The 19,233-nt window shown below is 39.2% G+C and overlaps 1 protein-coding gene and 1 long non-coding RNA gene across 2 annotated transcripts in view; both read left to right on the plus strand.

The window, feature by feature from the left end:
- The window catches only part of Inos (Inositol-3-phosphate synthase), a 29,465-nt gene extending 10,472 nt beyond the window's left edge, over positions 1 to 18,993 (plus strand). The window contains exons 5-11 of the mRNA XM_089736749.1: positions 3,347 to 3,480; positions 3,809 to 3,929; positions 6,449 to 6,599; positions 7,220 to 7,311; positions 8,798 to 8,906; positions 10,902 to 11,248; positions 17,628 to 18,993. Coding sequence (XP_089592875.1) covers positions 3,347 to 3,480; positions 3,809 to 3,929; positions 6,449 to 6,599; positions 7,220 to 7,311; positions 8,798 to 8,906; positions 10,902 to 11,248; positions 17,628 to 17,726 — 1,053 coding nt within the window. The 3' untranslated portion in view covers positions 17,727 to 18,993. The remainder of the gene's footprint in view (positions 1 to 3,346; positions 3,481 to 3,808; positions 3,930 to 6,448; positions 6,600 to 7,219; positions 7,312 to 8,797; positions 8,907 to 10,901; positions 11,249 to 17,627) is intronic.
- LOC149503241 (uncharacterized) lies at positions 11,283 to 15,096 on the plus strand. Its single transcript, XR_016325083.1, has 5 exons — positions 11,283 to 12,456; positions 12,597 to 12,847; positions 12,995 to 13,181; positions 13,512 to 13,642; positions 13,720 to 15,096. It is a non-coding gene; the product is annotated as an uncharacterized LOC149503241 (long non-coding RNA).
- Positions 18,994 to 19,233: the final 240 nt, after the last annotated feature.

Consider the following 19,233-nt stretch of genomic DNA (forward strand, 5'->3'; position numbering starts at 1 on the left):
AAAGTGGATTGACACCAGCTAATTTTCAATAAATCTTCTCCTGTGTAGACCAGTCTATTATTTGTACAACCTCCCCCCCCCCTCTAAGCTTTCAGGGTTAATGTTTAACCTGTGGGGGAGGAAGGTTTTGGATTTCGTGCGAGTTATCTAGCGTTCGGGATCTGAGGGCTTGGAAACCCAAATGCTTTCGTTCAGTCTGGGAGCACTACCAGGTAGGTTCCCTAGACGCTGTTGAAGTGAGTCAGTATTCTGGGGAGAAGGTTGAGAAGAGGAATTCTCCATGCTAGTTGCATCCTCTACGGTATGCTGAAGGTCCAATCTTGGTCGGCGAATGGGTTTATATCCGGATGACCCCACTTTCGAAAAACTTTTGTGGTCACTTGTGGTAAAAAGTGCCATTTCGCAGGTTGATTTCCTCGTGATAGCCTGTCGGCTACGATGTTGTATCTCCCCGAGAGATTATAAGCTGACAGTTATCTTAACTTATCGCTTAGGTTTAAAAATCGAAAGGTTCATTTTGATTGTCACTACCATTGCAAATAGCTCTTTTGTGGGTGAGCAGTTTCTGTTGTTGAGCTGACCATAGACAGGACGTTAATATTTTGTCTAATTGTAACCCCTACCCATGTCCGAAGCTTCCGTTGCCAGGAAATGGTTTTGTGTCTCGGCAATGTTTGACATGTGGCTCCGCGTCAGCACTGCATTTGTAACCCCTACACATGTCCGAAGCTTCCGTTGCCAAGAAATGGTTGGTTTTGTGCATCGGCAACGTCTGACATGTGGCTCCGCGTCAGCACTGCATTTAATTGTTAACACATGCAGGATGGCCTGTTTTTTACGGGGGTGTTTTTTCTTGAAACTTCGCAAGAAAATTTGCAAGTTAGCATAGATTGATGTAATCCCGTCAGAGTTTGAGCTAGGATGTTGTTGAGTGGCCACTTTATTTCTCGCAATTTTCCATCGAATCCCTAGGCATGTCATCTCTTGAACCAGTGTATTAATTGATTTTTTGTAAGGCTGACTTGGCAGCCCAAATAATCCAAGAGCTTTACAGCTTATGTGGCCTGAAGACTCAACTTGGACTTCTTTTGATGGACCAGGTGGGATTTGCGTAGGTGGGATAACACTCAACATCCCTTTGCACGCAATGTCTCCGCGACCGAGCATGCTATGCAGGCAAAAAAGGTGTATTTGTCTTCATGGACCAAGAAAAAGTCGCGTAGGTAGGTTAACATTTGACTTCCCTATGTACGCAAGGTCTTCGCGGCCGAGCATGCTATGGGAGCAAAAACGTTTATTTGTCTTGGTGAAACAAGATCAAGTCGTGTAGGTAAGCTAGCACTTCGATTTTGCACGTAATGCCTCCCCGACCGAGCATGCAATGGAAGCAAAAAGGTGTATTTGTCTTCAAGGACCAAGAGAAAGTCGCGTAGGTACGTTAACATTTGACTTCCTTATGTACGCAAGGTCTCCGCGACCGAGCATGCTATGGGAACAAAAACGTTTATTTGTCTTGGTGAAACAAGATTAAGTCGTGTAGGTAAGCTAGCACTCGACTTTGCACGCAATATCTCCGCGACCGAGCGACCGAGCACCCTATATAATGGAAATTGACATGCCAGCCCAGATAATCCAAAAGCTTCACAGCTTCTGCAGCCTGAAGTTTCAACTTGGATTTGTTTTGGTCGACCAAAAGGAAGTCGTCTAGGTAGACTAGCACTTGAGTTCCTTTTGCACGCAAGGTCTCTGCGACCTAGCATGTTATGGAAGCAAAAAAGGTTAATCCAAAAGCTTCACAGCTTCTGCAGCCGGAAGTTTCAACTTGGATTTGTCTTGGTCGACCAAAAGGAAGTCGTCTAGTAGACACTAGCACTCGAGTTCCCTTTGCACGCAAGGTCTCTGCGACCCGCATGTTATAGAAGCAAAAAGGTGTGGCTCTGAAGCCAGACCGAAGGGTAGGCATGTCATTTCATACTAACTCATAAGAAGGTACCGATTCCTTCCTGAAGGTACTGATACTGGTACCTTGGTACTGATCCTCAAGAAGTATCGACGAAATTTTGCGACTGATACTAGAAAAATATTCCTGAGAAATGTTCAATTCTATCATCCAGTCCCCTGGGTGGAGAAAGTTTGGTACCGAGGTGTCCGAAAACAGAGGTGTTTTATCTTTACGACCTTATTCAACTCTCGAAGATCGAAAATTGGACGCATTGATTCGTCGCTTTTCTTCCGCAGAAAAAGGTAGTTTTTTTTTTTTTTTTTTTTTTTCTACGGTATTTGGTAACCATACATGGTTTACGAATTATTACAATTTTGGTGGCACTCAGTGCCTCCCGTCGGTGTCTTCAATTGCCCCCCCTCTGGATTGTGCCAGATGTTACGGACTATGATTGTTTATAATGTTTGGCTTGCCTTTTGGAAATTAAACTTTGACGTCTTATTTCTATCCATACGGCCCTTTTTTCCGTATACAATTTAAAACGCTTTTACGAGTAACTTGTACGACGGAGACGATTTGCCAAAGTTTTCAGTAATTATGTTACAAAGATTATTAGTTTAAATCTGTTGTGTTTTTGTCAAAATTTCCGTATTAACGAGATCAATTTGTTTACAACAATTTTCGTTACATTCAATTGTTACACACAGTTGATGCATTATTAGATTTACAACGTCACTGACCTGGTGGGATAACGAGCCGATTCGAAGATCGACCGTTACCTTTGAATCCCGTCGTTTCTTACGCAGAGACTCCTTTTGTTCTTTTTCGCTTGACGAGCTGTTCGAACGCGAGGCGTCTCCATCGCGTCTCGCCTGGACATCTTCCCTCTCGGAAATTATGGAGCTTGACTCAACATCACCTCCAACAGATGACGCGTGATTCATGGCGTCCGATGATAGGATTGGTAAATAATCCTCGTAATGATTGCAAAATAACACTCATAGAACCACAAAATAAATATTTTTTGCAATTAATAAGAAGTCGAATAAATATTTGTGGATTTGCGACTTCACAGTACGAAAGTACACAACGCTATGAAGATCAAAGATGGCTGCGCTTCCTTTATACTTGCTGGCAGGACCTAGCGGCTAAAGATGGAACTAAATTGACTGTCTATGGTTGGACATAGACAAGGAATTTAAGCTAAGTACACACTGCTTCTTCATAATACAATGCTGTATGTTTTCCAAAGGAACATCAATAAAATAAATAATTAAGTGTAAAATCGGCGCGTGCTAATACGTGCTAGTAGACACAAAAAAAAACACTCCAAAAGAAGTGTAATATTTAAGTGCACAAGCTATATAATTTAAATTTCTATATAAATGAGGTATTTCCGTTCAGGCCGATCGTGCAACGAACCTCATCCACGGCACGAAGTACGAGCAGTATCTGCAAATCCGCGCCGATATCAAGGACTTCAAGGATAAGAACAAACTGGACAAAGTCATAGTCGTCTGGACGGCGAATACTGAAAGGTTTGTTAAAACCTTTCTTTTATGTTTGATAGATTACTAGTGGCCCGGAGACCTTTCTCTGGTGTTCTGCTAGCGCTGTACTTTCAAATGTGCCAACGCCACAATAAAAAAAATTAATTGATTTCTGTGGTAATATGATGGTTTTTTTAAAATAATATAAAAAAAAAAACACTCTGTATGTAGGTTCTATAAAAATCTACTTCCTACCTACCTGACAGTGCTCAGTGGTGGGTAGCAGTCAGGATGTGTCTCGGAATGTAGCAATTTAATGGTCGGCTTAAAATAATATAAAACGATAAATTAATAAAAAACAACACTCCGTATATAGGTTCTGCGAGGTCCGCGACGGCGTGCACGACACGAGCGACAACTTGGAGAAGGCGCTGCGGGACAACGAGCCGGAGATATCGCCGTCCACCATCATCGCGCTCGCTTCGGTCGACGAAGGGGTGAGCAGTGCTTTTTTTTTTTTTTTCCTACCTAAGCTGATAGCCCTAGCGGCTATGTCAGCGTAACCCTAACTTTAGTAGGTGAGCTCACGGGGCTCAAACCTGACGATGTTGCTAACACGAACCCTAGCAAGAGCCGTGCTTCGCAGAATCTACCACCGGATCGGAAACGCGACCCACTGAGAAGATCCGGCGAGAAACTCAGTGGGCTGTGTCTGAGAGTTAATTTACTCGTCGAGCCCTTCGTCGCAAGCGACGGGTTCGACGAGAACGGTGACCGGTGCTTGAAGTACCTAAAAGCACCGTTAATGGATCAGGAGGATCCGAGATGACGTGTTTTGGGCGACGTCGACTGCTTTCCATTCTGTCCGCAGGATCGGGAATGTAGTTACCGGCGGCCACGATGAGAGGGTTCTCGTGTCGTGCCGCTTTATCGAAGTGGCGCATGGACGCCGACTGCAGATACTTACTGATGGACTCTAAGTCCAGGTCGTCATGGAGGTCGACGTTCCTGACGAACCACGGGGCTCCGACGGCTATCCTGCAAAAACGGGATTGAATAATTTGAAATGTTTTTAGGTGTATGCGGGCCGCGTGAGCGAACACTACACTTGCATAGGTCATGACGGGGTGTATGCAAGTTTTGTAGAGTGTCACCTTATTTCTAAGGGACATTTTACTTCGCCTACATATCATCGGGTAGAGACGTCCTAGAATGAAGGCGGCACGGTCGCGTACCGTCTTAATGTGGGGGCGGAATGTCATCCTACTGTCGAGGGTGACGCCTAAGTATTTGACCTTCGGGGCCCACGGTATGGGCTGGTCGAACATCGTGATTGGGCGAACGGCGGGGGCGGGGGTGTTGACGCGCCTAGTCGGGAGAGGGATGCTCAGCGTGGTGTTCGGAGGGCGACCCCTTTTGAAGAGCACTGCTGTGCTTTTCGTGGGGTTGATGTCGATGCGCCACTTCCGGAACCACTGTCCCATGGTGGTAGCTGCGGTCTGAAGTCGTCGATGAAGCAACGCCTTCTTCCTACACGAGTAGTAGATGGCGGTGTCATCGGCGAAGAGCGCCAGATGGGTCTCCGGAGACCGGGGTATATCATTGATATACAAACTGAATAGTAACGGGGAGAGGGCGGAGCCTTGCGGGACTCCGGCTGTGACGTGACGGGGCCGGGAACGCGTTCCCTCGACTCGATATCGGAACGAACGGTTCGACAAGTAGTCTCGTATGATGAGCACGAGTCTGTCTGGCACTCCCATGTTATACAGTTTGTATATCAAACCGTTGTGCCAGACTTTGTCGAACGCCTTCGCTATATCGAAGAAGAGGGCTCCTGTCGGAATGTGAGCAGTGCGATGTTAATACGATAACAATACAGTCATATACAGGGTGAACCAATCGAAAACATCATTTATATTTTTTTAATTCTAATGTTGCTGCTAAAATAATAAAAAGTTTAGAATCATGTTTAAATAGATCGATAGAGCCATAATAAAAATAAAAACAAAAAATACGGATCATGAGATTTGAGTTCTTACGTTGCTGGTTTAGATAATAAAGCCGGTGTTTTTAGTAACGCGATCAATTTTTTTAACAAATGGTAAAAATTATAGGTACGATATACATGATGAGGAAAAACATCTCAACAAACACTTTACAAACTGAACGAGATCAAACTTAAGTATAATTATAAATTTGGGGCAGCGATTACAGTACAATTGAGGATTCCACCACTTCCACCTCATATCTCAAGGCGTGGCAGCATTCACGTTACCCTCCGGTAGGCACTTACCACCACATGAGCATGTTCATCAATCAGTGCCATAAAAAAGCTTTTCCTCGTTATGGTAAAATAGAATAAACTGCTTCTGTTGAACAATGGAAACGCCACCAATTAAAAACATTAAAACACCTTTAATGTTAAAGGCAATATCTTCCAGGCAACTTGTACGCAAAAAATACTAGGTCAAGTGTTTTCAGTAGTGTGGAAAACTAGTGGTCCCGCAGTAGTCGAAATTCGACTATAATTGAAATTATAAGTTTGAACATTATTAAGGTTCTATTGTCAAAGTTTTTTTTTATGGGATTTTATGACCTGGTAACTAAGACCTTTAAGTCATGTCTAATTTTAATTTATATTCATATTTTTCTGAAAATGACATTATGGAGTGAAATGAAATGAAGATGATTAATTTGAGACATTAATCAGCTGGGATGAAATTAAATGAAATGAAATGAGATGATATGGGATGAAATATAATCTCAGTAAAATGGTGGTGATTTACTAAGATTTTTTCGGTGGACTTTTTGGAGGATCCCGAGAAGTTACGTCCAGCAGCTTTGTTTCATTTTCCCACATTTGTACACTTTCACAGATATTAAACATTTAATAAACCACCATTATTACACATTTAAACCTGAAGAAACATTAAATAAACAAAATAAAACAAATCACACAACTTCACTCCTCGCGTTCCCGCCAAAAAGTCCTAACCCATCGAATATCTAACAGTGTTGCTATATCAACGGCGCGCCTCAAAACACTTTGATCCCGGGCGTCATAGAGCGGGCCGAGAAACGAGGGGTCTTTGTGGCTGGCGACGACTTCAAATCAGGACAGACCAAGCTTAAGTCAGTACTCGTCGACTTCTTGGTTTCGGCTGGTGAGTTTATAGAATTATTTTTTCTGGCTAATATGGGTGGGTGAACTCACGGTGTCTGGTGTTAAATGGTCTCTGGAGTCCGTGGACATTTAGACATGAATTCTAAGTCTCCGTTTTTACAGTATAACAAATGCCCACACTTCAAAGCGAAACGCATTACTGCTTCACGGCAGAGGTAGGCAGTGTGATGGTACCTACACGTGCGGGCTCATAGATCGTCCTACCACCAATAATTAAGCAAATTATAATTTTGCGGTTTTGATTTTTATTAAACGATGTTAGTCCTTCATCGTGAAAGTCAATCGTGAACATTTGTCAAGTACGTATTTCATTAAGAAAGTTGGTATCCGCTTGCGGGATTCGTACACTGGCACAGTTTATATAGTAGTAGTAATCACAGACTCCTTCACTTCGTTACTCTCAACGAGTTGTTTACACAGAGATATAATGCCATTTTAAGTCTTATTGTTCAGATAACCAAGGAATTAAAATTCTGTAGGGGTCATAGTCATTAGAAATAGCCAGATTCATGATGAAATCATGCACTAAAATAGTATGAACATGGCAACACTGAATTCGATCTCTTATTATGTCTATGAATTAATTATCTGTGATTTAAGGTCTGAAGCCGGTGTCGATAGTGAGCTACAACCATCTCGGCAACAACGACGGTAAGAATCTCTCAGCTCCGAAGCAGTTCCGTTCGAAAGAGGTGAGTTACATAGACTTTGTTGTTGCGGGCGTCAGCCACTGTTCCTCATGGAAATCAGTAATGTTAAGAAATTTAAAAGGGAGATTTATTCGCGTCACATTGGACAAGAGTGGCTTGTTGATCAGTTGGCAGAGCTGCTTGCCGGCTCTTGTCAGCGTGTCACTCACTCCTCCGAAAGCGCTCGAGCAGCTTCATCAACCCTCCACCCCCCTCCCTCCTTCCTAGTTAAGTGGCTAGGTTAAATAAAAGTGGTGTGTTAGTCGAAATGGCAAACGGACGCCATTTCCATAAAGCGGCACGACACGAGAACCCTCTCATCGTGGCCGCCGGTAACTACATTGCCGATCCTACGGACAGAATGGAAAACAGTCGACGTCGTCCCAAACACGTCATTTCGGATCCTCCCGATCCACTAACGGTGCTTCTAGGTACCTCAAGCACCGGTCATCTTTCTCGTCGAACCCGTCGCCTGTGACGAAGGGCTCGGCGAGTAAATTAATGCCACAGGGCCACAGACACAACCCACTGAGTTTCTCGCCGGATCTTCTCAGTGGGTCGCGTTTCCGATCGGGTGGTAGATTCTGCGAATCACTGCTTTTGTTAGGGTTCGTGTTAGCAACATCGTCAGGTTTGAGCTCTGTGAGCTCACCTAATCGCCCGGTGACGCTGATACGGTCTCTCAAGACCATCGGCTTAGGTAGGAAAAAAAGGGTCCGTTCACACAAACCGACTCGGAGAGCATCGGCCCGCTTTTTTCTTTTCACACAGACCGGGTCGTATACGTTTGGAATTAGTCGGAGCGGAGCCGCCAACTATTCCACATAGATCGGCCGGAAGAGATCTAAAAGCCGATCGGCTACGCGAGCGAGAAAGAGCGCGCAGTCGGAGTCAGTCGGCTCCTCTTATTATTCCACACGCAGCGCGTTCAAGCACTCTTAATGACAAAAAAAATGAACATGCAAAATAAACTCTACTACAATTACTCTCGAAGTCGTCGTGGCCTAAAGGATAAGACGTTCGGTGCATTCGTACCTAGCGATGCAATGATGTTCGAATCCCGCAGGCGATTACCAATTTTTGTAATGAAATACGTACTTAACAAATGTTCACGCTTGACTTCTCCGGTGAAGGAATAACATCGTGTAATTAAAACCAAATCCGCAAAATTATAATTTGCGTAATTACTGGTGGTAGGACCTTTTGTGAGTTCGTACGGGTAGGTACCACCACCCTGCCTATTTCTGCCGTGAAGCAATAATACTGAGACCTTAGAACTCTTATCTCAAGGTGACGGCATTTACGTTGTAGATGTCTATGGGCTCCGGTAACCACTTATCACCAGACGCAATAAAAAAAAACTCAAATCTCTATTTCCAACGTGATAAAAATTTATTCTCCTCTCCGAGTCGGTCTGTGTGAACGTACCTTTAAAGTTCATTTGTCTAACTCTGCGTGGTCGAGTGACGTGTCCCCCTCCCTGCGGCAGATCAGCAAGAGCAGCGTGGTGGACGACGCGGTGCAGTCCAACGGCGTGCTGTACCGGCCCGGGGAGCGCCCCGACCACGTGGTCGTCATCAAGTACGTGCCCTACGTCGGTGAGTGCCCGCCTCAGTAGTGAACGCAGCCAGCGACATGCGAGAACGAAACTAGATAATTTGGATTTAAATGTTGAAGTTACTGTCACTTAGAGCATGACTCAGTCCGGTAACTATCCGGTATCCGGCCTATCCGGTCATGTTTTCACTATCCGGCCGGATAAAGGTTAGTAAATCAGTATCCGGCCGAATTTCGTATAGTAAAATTTAAGAAAATTTAATGTTTATACGAAATAATTTATACGAAATAATTTTAATTTATACGAAATAACAAACTTGATCTTAATCCAACTAAATGTCATGTTGTTACTTACACTCGAAAAATCAACCAAATAGCCTACAAGTATAAACTAAATGAACATGAACTAATTAAACTTAATAGTACACGTGACTTAGGTATTGTTCATGACAGCAAACTCACATTCGACGAACACGTTAACTCTATAGTGACTAAAGCCTCTAAAATGCTAGGATTTGTTATGCGTAACTCTCAACATTTTCGTAAAGCTAAAACTATTAAAATACTATACTGTACTTTTGTTCGCAGTCACTTAGAATACGCTTCACAAGTTTGGAATCCTCGATATAATATCTATATAGAACGAATTGAAAGAATTCAGCGTAAATTTATAAAGTACCTTTGTTTTAAATTAAATATTGCCTATAACTCTAATAATTATGCTAACCTTTGTAAAAAACATCATCTACTTCCTCTTTACTTGCGGCGTGAGGTTTCCGACATTATATATTATTTAAAGATCGTTAAAGGTTTGATGGATTGCCCGGAGCTCTTATCCAAAGTTGACTTCAATGCACAGAGAATATCTTTAAGGCATCGAAATCTAATTTCTTTGCCACTAGCTTCCACTAACTATAGGCAAAACTCATTCTTTTTACGTGTTGGTGGTGACCTCAACAGACTTGGCAGGTTCTTAGATTTAGACCCATTTTATTCCTCTATCACAGGACTAAGACGTCAGCTTAGTGCCCGATTTTTCGTAAGCGATGAGGGGGCAGAGGGTGCGGGGCCATGTGCCGGTGATGTGTAGCACAACAGTTTTTAATTAATTTGTGACATTTATACATAAGTGTACATTTAAATTAGTCTGGTGTTTTCCTCCATTCCTTATGTTGTTTCTTGCTTGCTGATTGTCTTTAATTTTCTTTTGTTTCTATGGTTTTGTTTCTCTAGTGTTTTTAATTTGTTTATATTGGTGAGAACCTTTAATTGGCTTTTTGTTTCTATTATTTGTTATATTATTATACTTTGTTAGTTGGCTGTTGGTTCTCCTTGTATTAAATAAATAAATAATACCACAATAGGTTATGGACAACTTTTATTTTTGTAATTATACGTCAAAGTGATTGTTTTATTAATTAGTTTGTTTAATACTCAAAATTAACAAGTGGCAAATTGTGGTGAATGAATACCAAATCATCGTCGTACCGAGTCGTCGCGATTTCCGTTCACGTGCGACAATACCCGAACGCGCACGAATATTTCCGAAAGGGCTGATAATCCGGCGCTCCGGCCTCACAGCTTGCCAAATATTCGGTATCCGGTATCCGGCTAAACCACTATCCGTTTTATTTCTAATAATATTTACTAAGAAAGAAAGAAAGAAAGAAAATCTTTATTCGCCAGAAATATAGTTTACAAGATATTATGGATATAGGACATAGTTTCATATATTTCGCCTGTTTAGGCATGCCAAAATTTAATTTATTTTTATATTAATTCTAACACAAAATTTACTAAATCTATATATTTTTACATTCTATCATTTCTTATTCTAATATTTTATTATGTACAACACTTATCATTTAAAAATTCTTGCACACTATAATAAGCCTTGTCTATTAGCCATAAATATAATTTTCTTTTAAATTGAGTTAGTGGAAGATCTCTTATGCTGTTTGGTATCTTATTAAATATTCTGATAGTCATAGGATAACAGTTTGTATGGTAGTAGTAAATGTATTCGATTGGTCCAGGTGACTCGAAGCGCGCCATGGACGAGTACACGTCGGAGATCCTGCTGCACGGCACGAACACGCTGGTGGTGCACAACACGTGCGAGGACTCGCTGCTGGCGGCGCCGCTGCTGCTGGACCTGGCGGTGCTGGCGGAGCTGCTGGGGCGCGTGGCGCTGCGGGCGGGCGGCGCGTGGGCGGCGCTGCACCCCGCGCTGTCGCCGCTCGCCTACCTGCTGAAGGCGCCGCTGGTGCCGGCGGCCGCGCCCGTCGTCAACGCGCTCTCCAAGCAGCGCGCCTGCATCGACAACCTGCTGCGCGCCTGCCTCGGCCTGCCCTGTCTACACAACATGCAGCTCGAGCACAAGGTACACGACATACCCTTATTTATTTAATTATTTTTTCCTACCTATAGCCTTGATAGGCTATTTCAGCATAACCTTAATTAGTAGGTGAGCTCACGGGGCTCAAACCGGAGTGATGCTAACACTGACCCTAGCGAGAGCAGTGCTTCGCAAAATCTACCACCGGATCGGAAACGCGACCCACTGAGAAGATCCGGCGAGAAACTCAGTGGGCTGTGTCTATGGGTTAGTTCGCTCGTCGAGCCCTTCGTCGCAAGCGACGTGTTCGACGAGGACTGTGACCGGTGCTTGTGGTACCTAAAAGCACCGTTAATGGATCGGGAGGATCCCGTAATGATGTGATAAATAAAAATACGAATCCGGTGTTCTCATAAATAGTATTACGTTTTTTTTAATTCTCATCTTTTTTTTTATTGCTTAGTTGGTTGGACGAGCTCATAGCCCACCTGGTGTTAAGTTGTTACGGGAGCCCACAAATATCTACAACGTAAATGCGCCACCCATCTTGAGATATGAGTTCTAAGGTGTCGGTATAGTTCAACGATTACAATAGTTACACAATTGAAATAGGCAGCGCGGACTCATAAGAGGTCCTACCACCAGTAAAATGTAAAGTGTGCTGTGCGCGCGAACCGTTCATCCTACCCGTTCCTGCCGCGTAGGAACCGTGGGTTTCAGTTTGAGTCTATAAGAATCATGTTTGTAATACGATTAATACTCAGAACTAATTATCTTGAACTTGTTTTAAACACACACTTACAAATTAAACTTGACAAATACATATATTTTAAAAACTAAGTTAATGATGTTAAACAAACAAACCGTATTGTCCTTGGTAAGTAGAGAAATAATGGTAACCGGCAGCTGTATCACGTATTTCGCAGACAATTAGCAGAAGACAAATATTGTGCAAATATTGCTGTCAACTGTCCATTTCGTATTACGGACTTACAACAAAAAAGCAGATCGCGAACCATCACTAGTGCTGCCTCTGCAGAGCGATTTGTGAAACTTTAGTGCATTATTTTCCATACAACTAACAACAACTGGCATATAGTCGGTATTACGGATGCTTTTGTCTGCCACACAACAGCAGATATTTAGCAATTTCGTTTGTCAAATTTGCGACACCTTTTGTATCTGGTGCTGAATTGTTGCTAACTATCTGCAAGTGTAAAATCTGTGAAATTAAATTAATTAACTTGATTTAGGTAAGTGTAATTGGTTTAGATCTTTATTTGTGTTTGTGTTTTCCATAGTATTAACATTAAATACCACGCTGGGCAATTTAAGTACATTAATAATGTTGAGGTTATATAGTTTATTTTTTACAAATTAATATTTCTTCTAGGTATGTACTATGGACAGAGCTCAAATAATAAATGGGGCTTTGGAGTCTAAGGAAATTAGGTCGGATACATACAAATCAGTGCGTTTGCGACGCTGTCTTCGGGATCAAGCTTGACCCCTTTATCTATCGGAAAGTTTGTTCAGAACACATTACAGAATTTCGAAACATCAATATTTACAATTGTGCTCTGAATTAAAGCCGTTAATAACCTAGATCATCAAGACGAACAAGAATAGAAAGTAAAATGCAAGGTACTTATATATATTCAATTTAACATTTTAATGTGTAAATAATGAAGAAAATAAAAGATTCACAAAATCTTGTCTTCAAAAGTAGCATTGTTTTTTTGATTTCAGATTTATTCTTAACTAAATGTTTTAAATAACTTGTTTATACAGGTGTTAACAGCATTGCAAAATTGCATACCAGAAACCTGTGGGAATGAGCTTTTTGCATTTTGAGTTAAACTGTAGTAAATCCAATGCCATTAGGGAAGTGGCTATGCCATTAAACAATCTTCCAGTTTTATTGAAACATTTAAAGTTTCTGCAAACAGTACAATGGGTCACAAGTTATTATAAATGGGTAAGTTAAATAATTATCTTATAGTATAGAGCACAAGAGTTCCACTGATTTTACAATTTCCACGAGTCAATCATATAGATCAGTTATATTCTTGAAGCTTTATAACTATAGCTATATTTTGCTATATATAGCTATATTTTAAACAGAGTTCTAAGAAATGTCAAGTCCTGGTGAAACTGGATAGGCCTTCAGGCCACCATTAATCTTTCCTACATAATTTTTTTTTAATTCAAAATTTGTCTTATTTTTATAGTACATAGATATTTGAACAATAATAATTTTGTGATTGAAAACATAATATAATAGTAAATAAATTTCTTTTCATTATAGGTTTTACAATAAATTTGGCTTTCCGGGGTTTCGGGGTGTATAGATGGCACTCATTTGCACTTATCAGATCTTCTGTATATGAAGAAAGGTTTTAGAACCGCAAGCATTATCATTTCAAGAATGTGCAAATAGTAAGTATTTTGCTGAAGCCTATCATTCACAATAACATACATTTGATAGTACTTATCTAAAGAATTACATTTTTCAGATCTGTGATAGTGATCTTAACATTTTAAGTATTGATGCAACATTTCATGATACATTTGTCTGGCTTAACACAACTGAATATGCCTATGCAGGACCTGCACCATAATAGTGAAAAAGTTTGGTTTTTAGGCAAGTAAAACATCATGAGCTCTGTCTCAGTAACCTGACTACAGAATAATACTCAATCTAAAAGTATATTTAAAACTGGGAAGGCCATTAATATATAGTACTATAGTAATGTTTATTGTCATACCAGGAACACTGTTGACCATTGTGAGTATTGAAAGCCAGTTGGAGATGCTTGTTGGTACATAGAGTACTGCATTATGATCATCATATGATGGCCAATACCATAATTGTTAGCTTGTATTGCGTAACATGGCAAACACACATGGGTTTCCAGTGCCCCAACTCTGATGAAGATGCTGAAATTGATGTTTCTTATCAAATTCATAACATTGTATTTTTTGGGAGAGAAGAGGAAACACAGCACTTAGCACCATGTCAACATTCAAGGGTGGTTCAATTGGATTGTGGAGAACAGACATTAAATTTAGTCCAACCTCTGTATTCTAGTAATTTTATGTAGATTTTTAAAACTGCTGTTCTTAATTATGTGAACTGAGAGGGCAAGAATAGCCTAATTATTTCTCCCTATAATTTTTTAATTGTGCTTAGTGGAAATATACATATTTCCTTAACATTTTTGTGTTTATAGTAAAGGATGGATTCATAACTATTTGAAAGCAAAATTGTGAGGTTGTTTTATTAAGACAATGTTTTAATCTGTCGTGCTCAATTTGTTCTGTATCATTTTATCTTTATATTAACCCCGTTTGTATGATGTATTGTTATATATATTATTGTATATACTGCTGTTTTAAATAATAGAATAGAATGAATAACAAATCGACTAGTAATTCATAATTCTTCTAGATTTTGTTGGATACTTACATGAATATTACTTACAAAATGAAAAACATAATTCATAATTTAGACAAAATGTGGATCAACCACCACTGATTTTTGTTCATTGTGATAATAATAATATAAATATAAATATTTACTAACAATCACGCCACGTTAACTGGTCCTGTGATAAGTTCGTAAAGAACTTGTGTTACAGATACCAGATAACGGAAATAAATGTAGGATTTTTATTATACACATACATATATTTAATATACATCCATAACCCTGGAAAATACATTTATATTTATCATACAAATATCTTCCCTTGGCGGGATTCGAACCCGCGACCCCCTTGTGTAGCGACCATGTCACTTACCACTACACCAGACGGCCGTTAGATAAGTTTGATAATATTTTTTTTTGTGTAATTTTGTTTTATTTGAATAATAATTCTTAAATTAGGAAATCGTAGTTTGTTTGTAATACATGTCCAACTTCTTGCCGCATGAAATTGAAGCCACAATTGAAATATAATATCGACTGCCGATAACTTCAAAGAAACATAACTGAACTTGGGGCCGAGATAAGTAGGATGATAGCAAGGTGATAGCTCTATAACCCTATAGACTAGAAGCAGAACATGCCAAATACTGTGAATACAAAATATACAATGAAGCTAAATACTGGTATTCTACTGGTGGTAGGACCACTTGTGAGTCCGCACGAGTAGGGACCACCACTCCGCCTATTTCTACCGTGAAGCAGTAATGCGTTTCGTTTTGAAGGGTAGAGCAGCCGTTGTAACTATACTGAGACCTTAGAACTTATATCTCAAGGTGGGTGGCGCATTTACGTTGTAGATGGCTATGGGCTCCAGTAACCACTTAACACCAGGTGGGCTGTAAGCTCGTCCACCCATCTTAGCAATAAAGAAATAAATAGTTATTTTGAAATGTTAAGTTGAGAGTAGTTTTATTAGCGTAAAATATACTCATTAGTGTCATAAATTTTACTGTAGTACCAGCCTAAAGTAAAACGTATATATTTGGATTTGCTTGACTATTGTAACAAGCGCTATTTCGTTTTTATGGTAATATAAACTATTATGGACTCGGCTAAAATTAAAACAAAATTGAACTTATTATTTTAAACAAGGTTTTTGCCGATATTGGTCAATTCCTTGAATTTTTTATATATCTCAGCTGGAAGATGCGCGGCCTCTGCCTGCGTACGAGCAGCCTCTGCTGAAATGAAAGCTGCATGAGCCAGTGGTTCGCCTTAGTTTCCATTTTCTCCTCTTTCTACAACTACAGCTCACGATGTGTCTACTCTTCGTTGTTGTCCGCTGTAGTCTAGATAATATAATGATTGATAACATTCTTACTGCCGTGAGTGAGTGCAAAGAGTACCTGGTTAATGAATAAAAATAACTTACTAAATATCGGCCTGATATTTGCAATGAAGCTTCTCTTAAGATGGCTTCGTCGACGAAAAACTGGGCTGATTATAAAAATAAATATTTATTTATTGTCTTAAAATATTAGATTAATTTGTTTAAAAATAATATAGAACATTAAGTTAATGTCTGACATGCAGTTTCCTATTCACGTCATACTGCCCATGACCTGGGTGAACATTATTTTGAATAGTCTGCACAGCTTTTATTTCCCTTCAAGCTGTGAAAGAGTGCACTATATTTCTGGTATTCAAATCAAAGCCTACTCTAGCCAAGTCAAACAAATCCACTATCTATTACTTGATAAAGAATAGCAGCATCTCGCCTAGAATATCATCGACTGGTTGTTCTAGCGTTGTCGGCCTCATGTCGGCCTGAGATGGATCTGTTGTACGCGTTATTATTGATAAAACCATAAAACTAAATCATTTATTCTAGAATTTACTATTTAATTTGAAATCGTCGTGGCCTAAGCGGTGTAGTAGAGACGGTCGACTTTCTAATAAAGATGCGACTGAACCAGTGTTAGAATCCCGCAGGCAGATATCAATAAATCCAATGAAACACGTATTTGACATAAATACATGGAAGACTTCCATGATTAAGGATTCATTCATCTTTTATTTAAAATCAAATTAGCAAATATTCTTTAAGAAATCGTTGGTGGTAGGGCGTTTGATTAACCCGCAAGACCACCATTCCGCCCATTTCTACCGCGAAGCAGTAATGCGTTGCAATTTGAAGAATGGGGCAGCCGTTTTGGTATACAGTTGAAACTCAGACCTCGTTTCTAAAGGTGGGCATTCACGTTGTGAGGTCTATACCACTTAACACTAGATGGGTTGTGAGCTTATGTACTTACTTAATTGATAATGAAATTAATAAATTAGGCTATAATTTTGATCCATTCTTTTTTAAAATAGGTTCGTAACGTAAACAACTATCTGATTACAAATTATCAAACGATTACAAAAAAAAATGTTATCAGTGTTTGACACGACACAATTACATTTTTATAGCTATTATTCAAAATAAAGCAAAAATTATTATTAGATCACTTATTTTTAGTAACGCTTCATCGAAAAGAACAGAATTAGCAGCTCTCACTTGGCGTTTCAAACGTGAATTCCACTTAAACATTTTGAAATGTTTATATGTAACGCGCTTTTATAAATTCATTTGCCGGTTTGTTCAGCAAAAAAAAAAGTAATGTGGCTTTTTAGTGCCAATTATTGCTACCCGATTGCGACTGGCGCTAGTTGTATGACAGAAAACTGCAGTAAGCGGTAAGCGAACAATCGCGGTACGTGATACGAAATAATTTGACGTTTTGCGATCGGTCGCGACGCGTCTGCACAACATCTGCAAAATTGTGGCTGTCGCAAATTTTTACGTGATCAGGGGGCCGAAAATATTCAGCACCAACGGTTGAAGTCTCACAAAATCGGCGATTCTCAAAGTTTTACCAAAATTTCGTGCTGTCTGTATGGAAAATATTTTATATTATAATTATATTTTAGCTCAGTTTTAATACGAACTAGGTACCGTTTCTTATGAGCGAGCTCCGTGACGGGTCGATGTTCGCCGGCGCCCCTGCGTTTAAGAAGCCCAAATTGGACCAAGAAAATGGCGATCAATAAATCAACCCACCCCATAGATCTCAATAGGCTAATAAGATAAATCACTGCGTGTTCAATATGGACAGTTCCAAATTAAATATCTACTTCTGTATTGTATTAATAAAGTTGCGTTCGTTAACATTTAAATATTTCCTACAAATATGTATGGTTATTTTAATAGTATTACGCAGCCTTTAAGAATTTTCCTGCTTAGATATATATAATATTTTTTTTATCATACATTCCAGAGTTTCCACTTTACTGAACGAAACTTATATATTCCATACTATTTTCCTTACAAAATATTAAGGTTTAAAATATTTTACTCATCTTACCTTTTTTGCACACTTAATGTTAGTTTCTACTGTCAAGTGCTTGAATTCGTGATCAAAGGTATATTGACAAACAATTCACTATTCTTAATGTCCTAATTATCAAAAGCAATCTCAAAATATATTTTTTGCTACTTAAGTTTACTTAACTTCTCTTACTTAAGTTTACGTTAGATATTCCAAGAACTGTTTTAAGTTAATTTCAAGGGCTATGAATGTTCATGATTGAACCAGCCTGAAATGCCATATTTCATTTAGTTCCTTTAAATAATGCATTTATAATTTATTGAAAGTTGAAATAATTTAGAAAGTTAAGTATTCAAGATAATATACTTTATTTAAGGTTGATTTTTATGAATAAAAATAGTTCGGTTCTTTAAAAATTTCAGGCATATTTAATTTATTGAAAAGAAATGTGTTAAATTGTTTTTTTATTTCTTTGTTGTGATAGCAAATTCATGATCTGTTTTCAATTTTAAATTGGTATGTATGAATAATGTATGAATAATGTATGAAATTCTTTCTTTTGATTAGGTACATCTAAAATATACTTTATTATATAATAACTTTGAGAAACCCTGACTTTGAACATACTAAGCCTGGTCCTTAGCGTCGATGTCCTAATGACTATTCTTATTTCAATCTCATTGTAATTTAACAGTATTATTTTTTAGTATTATTCTGCCGTGTGACGGTTTATTAAAATAGCATTTATTATAATATTTCAATGTTAAAACCGTGCGGATATAATTGATTGTATTATTCTGTTTACTCAAATGTTTATTCTGTTGTTTAAAAGAGTGTGATGTTTTGGAAAAAAGATTAGTGATGCTTGCAGTAATATGCATCTATGTTGTACTTATATGTTTCAAAGATACTTGGACGAAATGCAGAATATGTAATAATCATATTTTAGTCAGATGTGTATTTTTGTTGAAATAAAGCCTTAAGTGTAATTTGTGTTGTTTTTATACCTACTGTTAGCCTCTGATGCACCACTTCTATTTCAGATTTTCAGTCACACCAATACTATGTATTATGTATAGTTCGGCTCATTGGTTGCGTCTCTAACTGTTCTATCATGGACTTCAGTAATTATGCATATTGCATATGCATGCAGGCGTATTATATTTTTTGTGATTTCTGTTGTATTAAACGATGTTATTCTTACAACGCAAGTCGTTCGTTAGGTACAA

Source organism: Bombyx mandarina, chromosome 03, assembly GCF_030267445.1.
Source record: "Bombyx mandarina strain Sakado chromosome 03, ASM3026744v2".
Lineage (NCBI taxonomy): Eukaryota > Metazoa > Arthropoda > Insecta > Lepidoptera > Bombycidae > Bombyx > Bombyx mandarina.